This window comes from Bos mutus, chromosome 17, assembly GCF_027580195.1.
Source record: "Bos mutus isolate GX-2022 chromosome 17, NWIPB_WYAK_1.1, whole genome shotgun sequence".
Taxonomy (NCBI): Eukaryota; Metazoa; Chordata; class Mammalia; order Artiodactyla; family Bovidae; genus Bos; species Bos mutus.
In genome coordinates, this window is record NC_091633.1 from 21,818,820 (window position 1) to 21,832,051 (window position 13,232).

The 13,232-nt window shown below is 50.8% G+C and overlaps 1 protein-coding gene across 1 annotated transcript in view; it reads left to right on the forward strand.

Moving 5' to 3' along the window:
* Window positions 1-2,321: 2,321 nt before the first annotated feature.
* Window positions 2,322-13,232, forward strand: part of AACS (acetoacetyl-CoA synthetase) — a 53,235-nt gene continuing 42,324 nt past the window's right edge. Inside the window, 3 exon segments of the mRNA XM_005898819.3 lie at window positions 2,322-2,641; window positions 10,507-10,610; window positions 11,935-12,055. Of these exon segments, the coding sequence (XP_005898881.2) occupies window positions 2,509-2,641; window positions 10,507-10,610; window positions 11,935-12,055 (358 nt within the window). The 5' untranslated portion in view covers window positions 2,322-2,508.

Below are 13,232 nucleotides of genomic sequence, written 5' to 3' on the forward strand. Positions count from 1 at the left end.
TCATTGTCGGGCAGATTCTTTACCACTAACACCATCTGGGAAACCCCCATAAGGGCTGCTGCTGCTGCTGCTAAGTCGAGTCAGTTGTGTCCAACTCTGTGTGACCCCATAGACGGCAGCCCACCAGGCTCCTCCATCCCTGGGATTCTCCAGGCAAGAATACTGGAGTGGGTTGCCATTGCCTTCTCCGCCCATAAGGGCTAGGTCTATGCTTTACACAGTGACCCCCAACCCTCTCCCTTGCTAGCCAACACCAGTTACTTGCTGGACATTTCTGAATGAATGAATGAACATTTCTTAAGCTCCTACTATGGCTCAGGCTCTGGGGACCCTGTGGAGACCAGTTAGACAAGGAGTTTGCTCCCGTGGGATCTGCAGTCCAGTGTTAAAGGGATGAACATATAAACAAGAATCCCTCCAAGATGAGCCTTCTGAGTTGAGATGGACTCCTACCCTTCTCTGGGCTTCCCTGGTAGCTCAGACGGTAAAGAATCCACCTGCAATATGGGAGACCTGGGTTCGATCCCTGGGTTGGGAAGATCCCCTGGAAAAGGGAATGGCAACCCACTCTAGTATTCTCACCTGGGAAATCCCCAGATAGAGGATCCTGGTGGGCTACAGTCTATAGGGTCACAAAGAGTTGGACATGACTCAGGTGACTTAGCACGGATGCAGCCGCTTTCACAAAGGAGGTGACTTGTGGACAGAGCTAGAATTGGCCCCAGAGCTTGGAGGTCAGGGGAAGGGGAAATTCTGGAAGTTGTGTTAACATAGTAAGCACTCTGTTCTAAGCTAGCACCTCTGTTTATTTGTTGTGACTGGGAGATGGGAGCTATTTAAGATTAAGTGGTGGAGGGAAGAGGTTGCTTCCTAAAATGCCAGCACTGCAAAAAACTGTTACTTGGGAGAAGCTGACTGGGTTGCTGTCAGAATAAATAATGAGGAATATGGGAAGGTCCCCAGAACAGTGCCAAGGTGCAGTAAGAGTACAGCAAGTGAGACTTCAAAATAATTCCCATTGCAGGTTTCCCTGGTAGTCCAGTGGTTGAGGGCCTGCCTTGCAATGCAGGGGACATGAGTTCCAAAGCAGGTGGTGGTGGGAGGGCAGGATCCCATTGCAGGGCAAGTAGGCCTGCGCACCACAGCTACTGAAGCCCACATGCCCTGCAGCCTGTGCTCCACAAGAGAAACCACTGAAATGAGAAGATCGCATGCTAGAGAGAGCCCACGGGCAGCAACGAAGGCCCAGTGCAGTAAAAAAAAAAAAAAAAAGATCCTATGGCAGTTTCCTCTCCATCTCTATAACAGTCATCATCTCTGGAAACATCACCTTAATTAGTCCTCCAGCTTATTCCCTTGCTTCCTGAAGACTATTCGCAATGCTGCAGCCAGAGTGACTCCTATGACAGTTATAGTCAGAGTATGTCCCTCAGCTGACAACCTTGCAGTGGTCTCGTGTCACGCAAGGTAAAAGCCAAAATCTTCACTGGTCTCCAGGAACCCACCTGAGCTTCCCCCTCTTCCTTCATTGACCTTGTCTTCTACTCTAGGTCTCAAGTGAAAAGATACTGGCCTCTCAGCTAGCTCAGTAACCACATCCAACACTCTCCTGCCTCAGGACCTTAGCACCTGCTGTTCCCTCTGCCTGGAAACTTTCCTCCAGGTTACTAAGTAGCTCACTCCTACCTCAAGTTATTGATATAATTACCTTTTTAATGGGACCTTCCCTGACAACCTTTTTCAAATAGAAACACTCCTCCCATGTTGTCTACCCTTCCCTGATTTTTCATAGCACCTATTACCTTTTATTACATGAATAATATTATGTTACTCTTTTTTATGTATGGTACTCATTGGTATACTGTTTTTTATTGTACGTATTATACTATGTATGACATTTATATAATGTATTTGTTGATTGACCCCGCTCCTCCCCACACCTGTCCCCTACCCCTTATCTCCTGTTGACTGAGGGCAGGAATTAACGCTTTGCTCGGTGATGTATCTGCAAAGCCTACACGGTGCCCGGTACCCAGGAGGTGCTCAGTAAATACGGGTAGGACCAAAAGAAAAAAAAAAAAGAAAAAAAAAAATCAATCGTGAACGAAAGAATACATGAACGAGCCTGCGGTCTCTACCTCGACTCCCGGCCCTGGTTTAACCCCTTCGCGCTGCAGGTGAGGCTGGGGAGCCGAGCCCAACGCGCCTGCGCAGCACCACCGGGTGGGCGTGCGCAGGGTAGTCCCGGAGTAGCGGCAGCACTCCTTTTCGAGGCGCGGCGCCCGCGGAGGGTTACATTCGGGAGAGGCGGGGCCTTCGCAGGTCGGGGGATTTGGAGGGCGGGGCTCTCTGGGAGTTCGGGCGGGGCGGCTGCTCCGCGTGCAGTTGCTCCACGTCTGCCTCGCCGCTCGCCCGGGGTCCCGCTCCCCGGCCTCTGCTGCCGCCCCCGGCTCGGTCCCCGGCCTGCTCCCGGTCCTTCGCGCAGCCCCGGCCTTCTCCGCCGCAGCCATGTCCAAGGAGCCACGGGCCGGGCGGGAGGAGATCCTGGAGTGCCAGGTGATGTGGGAGCCTGACAGCAAGAAGAACACGCAGATGGACCGCTTCCGGGCAGCAGTGGGCGCCGCCTGCGGCCTGGCACTGGGTGAGTGCGGGGTGAGCGTCCCGGAGGGCTCCCCGGCCACCTCTTGGCTGGACCAGGGGCTTTCAGAAATCGGGCTCCTCCCTTGGCCATCCGAGGGACATTATTCCTGGAGTCCCGGGAGCCCCTTTTTCCTGGACGTTGGCGTCAGGGCCCATCTTAGTTGTTGGAATGGTCTCCTGATTTTCATCTTCCCGCCTCTGGGGGTTGGAGGAGCCACTGGACAGTGGGGGGCCCGCCCTAGGGGGTGGGACATCTTCTGACTGTGGGGTTTTGCCCGCGTGTCTGTGCGGGGTGTCACTTCCTCTCTTTTCGGGGAGCCAGTCTCCTCTTCTCTGCAGTATCCATCTCTCTGGTAGGGTAGCCCCTCTGGTCTTGGAACCCCTGTGGACCGAGAGATCCCTTGTTAGCCATTCCTACCTGTGAGGAGTTCTCCCTGGAGTCTTGCCCTCACATCCCGGGGGCTTCTGTCTCTCTGACCCAGGTCTTCTTTGACCCTTAGCTCTTCCCTTCTATTGAGGGGTGGGTCACTTGGCAGCCACATTACCTGGTGCTGACCCCTCACTGCACCCCCCTCTCCTCCCCCTGCCCCCCCGCAGGCTGACCCTGGTAGAGGCCAGCCTAGATTCTGGGCATCAAGGAGATGGATGATGCTCAGGCAGGAGGCTGTCTCTGGGATTGGGGTGGAACTCCTTCCCCTTATGTGTTTACACTCCCAGCCCCAAACAGAACCTAGGCCAGTACCCCCCTTCCAGCTCCCTCCCTGTCCTCAGGAGCCACCTGGGTGCGATGGCCCTTTTCTGAGTGAGAAGCTTTCCCCCAGCTCTATCTGGCTGTCCACCTACTTCCTGCATCCTCCCTTCAGCGATTTTTCATCTCATTGTGACCCTTTCCCCCTCGTCTCGCCCCTCTGCCGGCTACAGGGACTCCTGTGTTTCTGTTGGTGGCATCACTGTCCTCAGGGAGCCCCACAGGAATGGAGACGGGTCGTCTGCCTTCCAGCATGGTCCCCTTTCCACCCCAGTGCCCGCATCTCCCAGGGGGCCCTGGTTTCCTCTTCCCTGAACACTGGCTGGTTTTCCTCCTTCCTGCTTCTCTTCTCTTTAGTACCTGCTGCCTGCGGGCTTTGCCTGAGCAGCCTTGAAGCGAAGGTCTGGTTGGTCACACCTGGGCTCTGAGACTCACAATGGCTCCTTGTTGACTGTGGATTTGCACATCCTGCCACCTGGCAGCTTGCATGTCCTCCACAGCACAGTGGGCGTCATAGCTTCCACAGGTAGCCCCTTCCCTTGCTCACCCAGCTCCCTCCCTCTCCCGGCTGCCTGCTCCCTGGTGACAGGTGTGGCTTATTACTCCCTAGGCCTTTTTTTTAGGTAATAGTTGGTAAGTTAATGTGTGTTAGATTGGGGGACAGAGTTGTTTCTTTTTGGTTACACCGCACGGCTTCTGGGATCTTAGTTCCCCCACCAGGGATTGAACCTGGGCCCTCGGCAGTGAGAGCACAGAGTTCCAACCACTGGACCACCAGGAAACTCCCTGGGGCACAGACTTGATTCCCACCAAGAGCCAGGAGTGGAACCACATCCTTCTTTTGTGTTTCCGTGCCTTGATTCCATGTCTCTTTTTCTTCTGCCAGCTGTTCTCCCTGACGCTTTACAAAATGATTTCACAGAAGGGCAGTCCTGCGAGACGCGTGAGGCTGAGCTATCACCTAACTGCCGGGATTCTGAACTGGCTCTGCCACTTACTAGCTGTGTGGTCAGAGGGAAGTCACCGGATCTCCCGAGCCTTGGTTTCCCTCATCTGTAAAATGGACATAATGAGAGGACTGACATCATTGGGTGGGCGTGAAGGCCATCAGGCTGAGCGCTCTGCCACACCTGGCCGGGGGTGGCTGAGCAGACACTGGCAGGCACCAGTAGCCCCCAGACTGTCTGTCCAACTCCTGTCTGCCCTTCAAGGCTGGGACTGGTGGCCTGCTGGCCAGGGTGAAGCTGCAGAATTAGTTTGGGCTTCTCACACTGAGTTGCAGTCTCCTTGAGAGACTGCATAGGAAAAGCAAGATTTCCAGCTTCTTTGGCAAACCCACCGGCCCGTGATGATGGGTTCATGTCCCCACAGGAGGCATCAGCTGAGCTGAGTGGGGCTCCTCTCTTGGTCTGGGAGTGCTTTAGACCTTTTTTTTTTTTTTTCCCTCTTCCTCCTCTTCTACTCCTGCTTCTCTTCTTTCCACAGGCCTGGCCCTGGACATCTTGGGCTTTGCTTTAGGAGCCAACTCAAATGCTGTCCTCTCTGATTATTCTCTTTACTGCTTTCTTTTCCTCTCTCTCCAATTGCATATAATTTGGACTTTTAACCTGTCTTGCCTTTTCGGTTAGTCGTGAGCATGTTTTTTTAATTGGCCTGTGAGGCATGTGGGATCTTTGTTTCCTGACTAGGGATTGAACCTGTGCCCCCTGCAGTGGAAGCATGGAGTCCTACCCACTGGACCATCAGGGAATCCCCTATTTAGCCTTCGTATTTGCTTAAACACAGCACTCTTGAACTTGTCTGTGCCATCAGCAATGGCTGGTGTGTGGCTGGTAGGCAGCACTGAGCAATGCTCTTGTCTGGATGTAGGGAGAGAGCAAGGGATGCGTCCTCACAGACTGGCTCAGCCCTACTGCAACCCTGAGATGGGACGAGTGGGGGGGCATTCTCCAGCCCCACCAAGACACTGCCAGTGGGAGGATTCTATCCTTGTGTTTTGGAGGGGCAGGGCCTCCCTGGAACTATGCAGTCTCTTCCAGGACCAGAACCGTAGGTTGGTTGGCTCTTGTCATGGCTTCCAGCAGAGTTCGTCTGGGAATCCACAGCATGCCCATCTAGACCTTGGGGTCCTCTGGGTGCAGACCTTGGGGGCAGCCTGCAGCCCTGTGACACTTGGCCTTGTTTTCAAGGCCCCAGGGGGCATACTACATGCACCAGCTCTCGGTCATTAGGGGAGGCCACCAGCTTTATGGTACACGTTACTTTTTGCTTTTTATACACAGCCATTAAAAAGAATATATATATATATGACTGTGCTAGGTCTTTTAGCTGTAGTACATGGGGTCTTTGATCTGTGTTGCAGCATGTGGGATTTAGTTCCCTGACTAGGGGTCGAACCCTGCCCCCTTGCATTGGGAGCCCCGAGCCTTAGCCACTGGACCACCAGGGAAGTCCCAGTACATGCTGTTCTGGAGGACTGGGCCAAGTGTCTTTACATCACAAACTGCAACTCATCTCTGCATACCAGCATCTGGGGGAAAACTGGCCAACACAAAGAAGGCCTGGTCTCCATTCTCAAACAGCTCAAGTGTCCTTGTGGGGAGAAGGCTCTCACAAAGGTAGCAGCGCTGAGCAGTGTGTGTAGGGGCGTGTGTTGCACACCTTCTGAGCTCCAAGGCTATTAGGATGCTGGTAAAGGGGGCTGACAGGACCTTGAGCTGAGATGTGAAAGGTGTAGGCGGGTCAGAATTCTCACAGGTGGGGAGGAAGAAGCCAGTGAAGCTGCAGGCGGGGCTTATAAACTCAGAGGCCTGCAGGGACCAGGCAGGTGATGAGATATACAGTGAATGTTTATTGAGCCCTTGCTACACGCCAGGCCTCATTTGGGAACTTTGCATGGATTAACTAACTTAATTCTTAGTAACCTGGCCAAATAGTTGGGGCTCTCATCAAGTTTCCCAGCTGAGAAACTGGAGGCTCAGAGTCTTGGCTAAGGTCTCGTAGCTGTGACCAGTAGGGCTGGAGTCAGTGCCCTGAGCTGCGGTATCAGGTTGCCTCTGGCATGTGTGTGAAGGGCCAGGTGGGGTAGCTGTTACCTGCTTTAGCTGTTTGTCATCATGTGTGACTGCTGCCTGTTGCTTCATTGCGAATCACCCCAGGACTTAGTGACAGTAAACGACAGTAGACGTTTAGTATCTCTCAGTTTCCATGGGCCAGGCTTCTTGGGGGGCTTAGCTGGACAGTTCTAGCTTTGGGTCTCCCAAGGCTGCGTCTATCTGTTCTCATCTGAAGGCTGGACCGGGGCTGGCAGCCACACTATTCAGGGGCTGGCTCGCATGGCAGTGAGTCATTGCTGGTTGTGGGCAGGGGGCCTCCGCTACTTGCCACCTAGGACTGCTTGAGTGTCCTCCCAATGTGGTCACTGGCTTCTCACAGAGCAGGTGATCATGACAGCAAGAACTGCAGTGCCCTTATGACCTTCTGACCCAGCCTCACAAGGCACTCAAGTCGTTTCTGTAACAGCTGGTTGGTTGGTTGGATCAGCCTGGCTCAGCTGGGGGCAGGGAGGGGACACCTGTTGGCCAGCTCCCACAATCAAGACACCTGTCTTCTTGGGAGAAGCCGGAAATTCTGAATTTCATTCAGAAACCCAAATTTAGTATCAGCTGCTTCTGTTTCTTTCTGAGCATTGTGCAGACTGAATGAGACATGCCTGTGGTTGGTCACCCAGGTGTCCGGATCGTAGCCTCTGAGCCCAGGTTGGGGTGTATGTGTGTGAACAGAAGCCCTGGAGTCCCTGCTTGACTGGAGAGTTGTGGACGGTGGGAGAGTTTGGGCACAAACTCCACCCACTTCTCCATGGGTCATTGGGAAGTTGAGATGGCATTGTGACCTCCACCTCTTGGGTCGGCAGGCTGGTTACATTCCTCCACCCTGCTAGATGCTGTTGGGGATGCAGTTTGTGATGGGCTATCAAGGTCTTCAGGGGAGGCCTGCATTTCAAGCTCCGGCTCCATCTCTTGTGTCAGCCTGGGCGGGGTTGGAGGGGTGGGTGGGTGGTTTGGTGCCAGAGCTCTTTGCAATTTGTGAGGATCAAGATGAAAAAAAAAAAAAACGCCTGGGAGAGGGAGGACCTGCAGGGCCTGTTTTTCTAGTGTGGTCTCCCCCAGGCTTCCCGGAGGCTCTGCTGCTGGAGAAGCGCCCTGGGCCTTTCACTGCCTCCCTTGACGGGGAACATGGCGGCAGGCTCCTGCTAACACGTGCTTTTTCATCCCTGTCTCCTTGTCTGAGCTCGTGTGGTGCGGCCAGGAGGCCTGTCGTGTGTCACGAGTGATACTCAGGGTAACACTCTTGGTTGGGCCCTCCTCTCTGACAAGCACTGTTCTTAGTGCTTTCTGTGATTTGACTCACGCAGTCCTTGCAGTGACCCCATGATAAGTACCATTATCTTACTTGGAAGAGACGGAGGCCCAGAGAAGATTAATGACTTGGGTGACATCAGCCAGTTTAGAGAGTGGCAGGACTTGCACCCGGATGGTCGGCCCTGAAGCCAGTGTCTGAGCAGCGTGCTCTCTGCAGTTGTCCCCGTGTCACAGGTGAGGATGCTGAGGCTCAGAGAGGTGAAGCAGCCAGCCCAAGGTCCCTGTCTAGTAAGTGACAAGAACTGAGGCTCAATGCCAGTCATCCAGCCTGGCCCTGGGGGACAGGTTAACCCTGCACTTTTATGGGAGGACCCGGGGCTGTCTCCAGCCAGTTTCCAGATGATACTCTAGAGAAACAGTCCCAGAGAGACAGCGTGGCCCACCTAAGGTCCCCAAGCACTGTGTCGAGAGTCAGGGCTGGCTCCAGGCTCCCAGATGCAACCATCCCCGGTGTCTTTCCCTGTGAGCTTGGTTGACCTGGGCTGTGGCCCCTGGCTTGAGTAGATATAGGGCAGGGCTTGGGGGAGGTTCTCTTGCAGGGTTTGGAGGACGGGCAGGCATCGTTGCTGGGACACCAGCTTTCTTTCTTGAACTCAGAGCCCTAAGGCCTCCCCTTCCCCTCATCACGGCTGTGCTGACTCTTCCTACTTTGCCCCGATCTGTGCTGTCATAGATGCCCCATGGCCTGGGCTCTTGGCTTCCTCCCTGGTCCTAGTCTCTTGCCCCTGCCGCCCTGGCTCTCAGCAATTGCTCTCTTCCTCCACCTCCCATGTCCGGCACGACTGAGAACAAATCCTGGATGCTGGAACTTCCCTGGTGGTCCTGTGGCTAGGACTGAGCTTCCAATGCAGGGGTCTCAAGTTCGATCCCTGGTCAGGGTACTAGATCCCACATGCCATAACTAAGATCCGGTGCAGCCAAAAAAAAAAAAAAAAAACTTAAAAACAAAATTTACTGGATGCCACATGGAGGAGGGACACTGCTAAGGGCAGGGATCACTATGTCTCATTCTCTGGATACACCCCTGATGAGGACAATGAAAACTGTAGTTGAGTGATGCAATGAGAGAACATGACCTGTTGGTCAGCTTCCTGCTGAACTGTTATCATCCCTGGGGGCACCAGTGGATGAATTTTAAGTCCTGTTGAGAACATACTGAGATTAAAAAGGCCCAAAGAGGGGACAGGACTTGCCCGTGGTCCCAGGGTTAGAACCTGCTGAGAAGAGCATGCGTCCATTTGTGTAAAAGTGGGAGGCAGAGGGCTGTATTTGCTGGCACATAAAATCTGCAAGGTCACACACACATCTCTTTCACTGGTTACTTCTGGACCAGAAAAGTTAGAGGGTTGTGGGGGAAGAGAGAAAGAGGCTTCTTTTTTCTTTAACCATGTAATCTTTTATTTACTTTGTAATTTTGAATCCTGTGAATGTAAGTAAGTAAGTAAGTGAAGTTGCTCAGTTGTGTCCGACTCTTTGTGACCCCATGGACTGTAGCCCACCAGGCTCCTCCATCCATGGGATTTTCCAGGCAAGAGTACTGGAGTGGGTTGCCATTTCCTTCTCCAGGGGATTGAACCTGGGTCTTCCGCATTGAGGGCAGACGCTTTACCATCTGAGCCACCAGGGAATCGCTATAGACACTGTAGAATAAGTTTGAATGTAGCCCTTACTCAAAAATCAAAATAAGTAAATAATACCAAAAAATCCCCATAGCATTGTCTTGGCATGAAGAGTCATTGGCAAGCTTCCAGTTCTGGACTGAATTTGCAAACCTATTTACATTTTCTGAGTTTATAGGGTCTAATAATGTGTTACGTCACTTTGCTGCTGCTAAGGTGCTTCAGTCGTGTCCGACTCTGTGCGACCCCATAGATGGCAGCCCACCAGGCTCCCCCGTCCCTGGGATTCTCCAGGCAAGAATACTGGAGTGGGTTGTCATTTCATTCTCCAATGCATGAAAGTGAAAAGTGAAAGTGAAGTCGCTGTGTCCGACTCTTAGCGACCCCATGGACTGTAGCCCACCAGGCTCCTCCATCCATGGGATTTTCCAGGCGAGAGTACTAGAGTGGGGTGCCATTGTCTTCTCCTAAGTCACTTTAGTCGTGTCCAATTCTTTGTGACTCTACGGACTGTAGGCTGCCAGCTTCCTCTGTCCATGGGATTCTCCAGGCAGGAATACTGGAGTGTGTTGCCATGCCCTCCTCCAGGAAATCTTTCCGACCCAGGGATTGAATGTGCATCTCCAGCATTGGCAGATGGATTCTTTACCTCTGGGAAGCCCCTAAGTATTTTATACCTGGACTCATTGAAATCCTCATATTTGCCCTGTGAAGCAGGTTGTTATTAATCATTTCCATTTCACAGATGGGGAAACAGAAACATAGCACTTACAGAGCTTGCCTGAAGCCTCACAGCTAACAAATGGCCAAGCCAGGATTTGAACCCAGGCCTTCTGGGTCCAGAGTCCATGGTCTCAGGCATGCTGGTTAAGATAAAAAATCAGCTGTCTCATTGCTTTGGTTCTTTTTGGGGACTAGGAGTGGTGGGTTTGCTTCAACAAAGATTAAGGTGCCCTGCTCTCCCAAGATCCTTTCTCATCAGATGCCTTTGAAGCCTTCAGACACATGTGACTCCATCTTGTCATTGAACTAAGTTTCCTTCTAAGATTTATCTGAGCTATATGTCTTTTTTTTCCAGAAAATTATGATGACCTGTATCATTGGTCAGTTGAGTCGTATTCAGACTTCTGGGCAGAATTCTGGAAATTCAGTGGAATTGTCTTCTCACGCATGTATGATGAGGTAAATAGAGATTTCACTTACACATTCTTTTCTACGTAGCAAAATCATTAATTTGGGGGGATCGTGGTTATGATTCAAGACGAAGTGTTAATTTGGGGGAAGACTAAATCCCATCTTATTTTAAATCCTCACAACAGTGGGAAAAAGTCATTGCCTCAGAGAATTGTTGGGGGATTGTTTTGGGGTCAAGGACCTCATGGGTACTCTGCAGTCTTGGAGCCCCCCAGTGAGCATGGATCCCAGGCCCTGTCTTGCCATAAGAGTAGGGCATCACTTTGTTTTTATTTTAATAAAAATGGTTAGAGTTGTGGTAAAATACACATAACACAAAATTTACCATTTTATCCACTTTAAAGTATACATCCAGTGATGCTACATGCATTCACATAATTGTTTTTAAAACTATCAGTTTTGTTGTTAACTTGGATTTTATTTTTGGCGGTGCAGCATGTGGGATCTTAGTTCCCTGACCAGGGATCAAACTCATGCCCCCTGCAGTAGAAGCTCAGTCTTAACCACTGGACCACCAAGGAAGTTCCTAACCTGGATTTCAGAGGAAAAATCCCAGCTCTTTATGCTCAATAAATATCCAGGCACTGGGAACTCTGTTATTCAAAGAATCATTTGTTGTGTTGTTGGTTTCATTGTGAGATGAGCCATTCTGAAAGGTTCATCTGCAGGCACTTGGGGAAGAAAACCAAGGTTCCAGCCCCTGAGGACAGAGGCAGGGATCCTGCTTTCTGAAAACTCTGGTGGGAGGGTCAGGTAGGCCCTGCACTTTGACCCCCTGGTTTCCATGCTCCTGGTCACACCTGGAACACTGGGCGGCTGCCATGTCTGTCTTATTTACTTTCTCTCATTAGCATCTTTCATAAAGTAGGGGCTTAATAGTTGTTGACAGAGTAAATTAACGGGGATGGTATTTTCCATTGGCATTAATTTTTTTTTTAACATTAGCGAGGAATAATCGCTATGTATAATTATGTATTTCAAGTGTACATGTTATGACTTAATATATATATACATATCTTGTGGAATGATTACCAAGCTAATTGACACAGCCATCACCTCACACAGGTACCTTTTTTTCCCCCTTGGTTAGAATGCTTAAGATCTCTCAGTAGCTGTAAGGTACACAGTACCAGATTTGTTTCTATTTTCAGTTTCCAGACTTCTGGCCAGGTCAGCATTTAGTCCATAAAACGATCTAGTGTGGCTTTGGGCTGGTTGGTCAGTTGGCTTCTTGGGACGCGGAGCCACTTGTGCGCATCCTTGGTGTTACCCTCTCGTGCATGTGTGTCTTGGTTTGCTGTTGTCCCTCTAGGTCGTGGACACATCCAAAGGGATCTCCGACGTGCCTGAGTGGTTCAAAGGCAGTCGCCTCAACTACGCAGAAAACCTCCTGCAACACAAAGAAAACGACCGAGTGGCCCTTTATGTTGCACGTGAGTCCCAGCAACTGCTCGGGTTTTCCTCTCTTAGTGTGTATTTTTTGTTTTAATTTTTTGGCTGCACTAGGTGGCGTTAGAGATCTTAGTTCCTGGACCAGGGGTCGAACCCTGGCCCTCTGCCCTGGAAGCGTGGAGTTCTAACCACTGGACTGGCAGGGAAGTCCCGATTCTGAAGCATTCAGAATCTGATATCTTATTTCCAAACAATATCTTGGGACCTTTGGGTTTTGTGTGTGTGTGTATGTGTGTGTGTGTGTGTGTGTGTGTGTGTACACGTGTGTGATGAGAACATAAAATAGTAACTTCACCATCTTAACCATTTTTTGAGTGTCCAATTCAGTGGTGTTAAGTATATTCACATTGCCATGCAGTAGATCTCTGGAACTTTCTCACTGAGACTCTGTACCCACTCAACATTGATTTCTCCTTTTCCTCCCCCAGCCCTTGGAAAGTTATATATATTTAAAAAATCACAACCAAATCAAAGAATTCTTCACTTTATAAAAGCATTGCCAATAGTAAAAAGAGAAAATTTTTAACGGCAGATTCTGAGTGTGTCTCAGAGGTGCCCTTTCCCATGGCTTTTCTTTTCCGTAACGTTGGGTAAATCTGTATCTTGCTTTGCATTCTCTGCATCTGTGTAATGTCTCCCAGGCATGTTTTCTAACCTGTATTTGTACAGGTGTGAGTTTCATCCATGTCTGTGACTCAGAATCTCTCTCTCTTTCTTGAAAAATTTACTTTGTTTTTTGGTTGTGTGGAGTGTGGGATCTTAGTTTCCTAACCAGGGATCAGCCCCAATCCCCCTGCAGTGGAAGCGTGGAGCCCTAACCAGTGGACCACCAGGGAATTCCCTAGAATCTTTTTTTGTTTTTTTTTAAACTAAAAAAAAAATTTTTTTACCATGTCATGTTGGTTTCTGCAATACGACAACACAAATCAGCCATGATTCTACATGCATCCCCTTCTTCCCTCCCCTCCCCCCATCTCAGCCCTCCAGGTCATCACAGTGCAGACTGGCCTCCTGTGCTACACAGCCGCTTCTCACCAGCTGTCTTACGCCTGATAGTGTATATGTGTTGATGCCGCCTTCTCCATTTGCCTCATGCTCTCGCTTCCCCAGTGTCTGCAAGTCCATTCTCTGCATCTGCATCTCCTTTCCTTCCTTGCC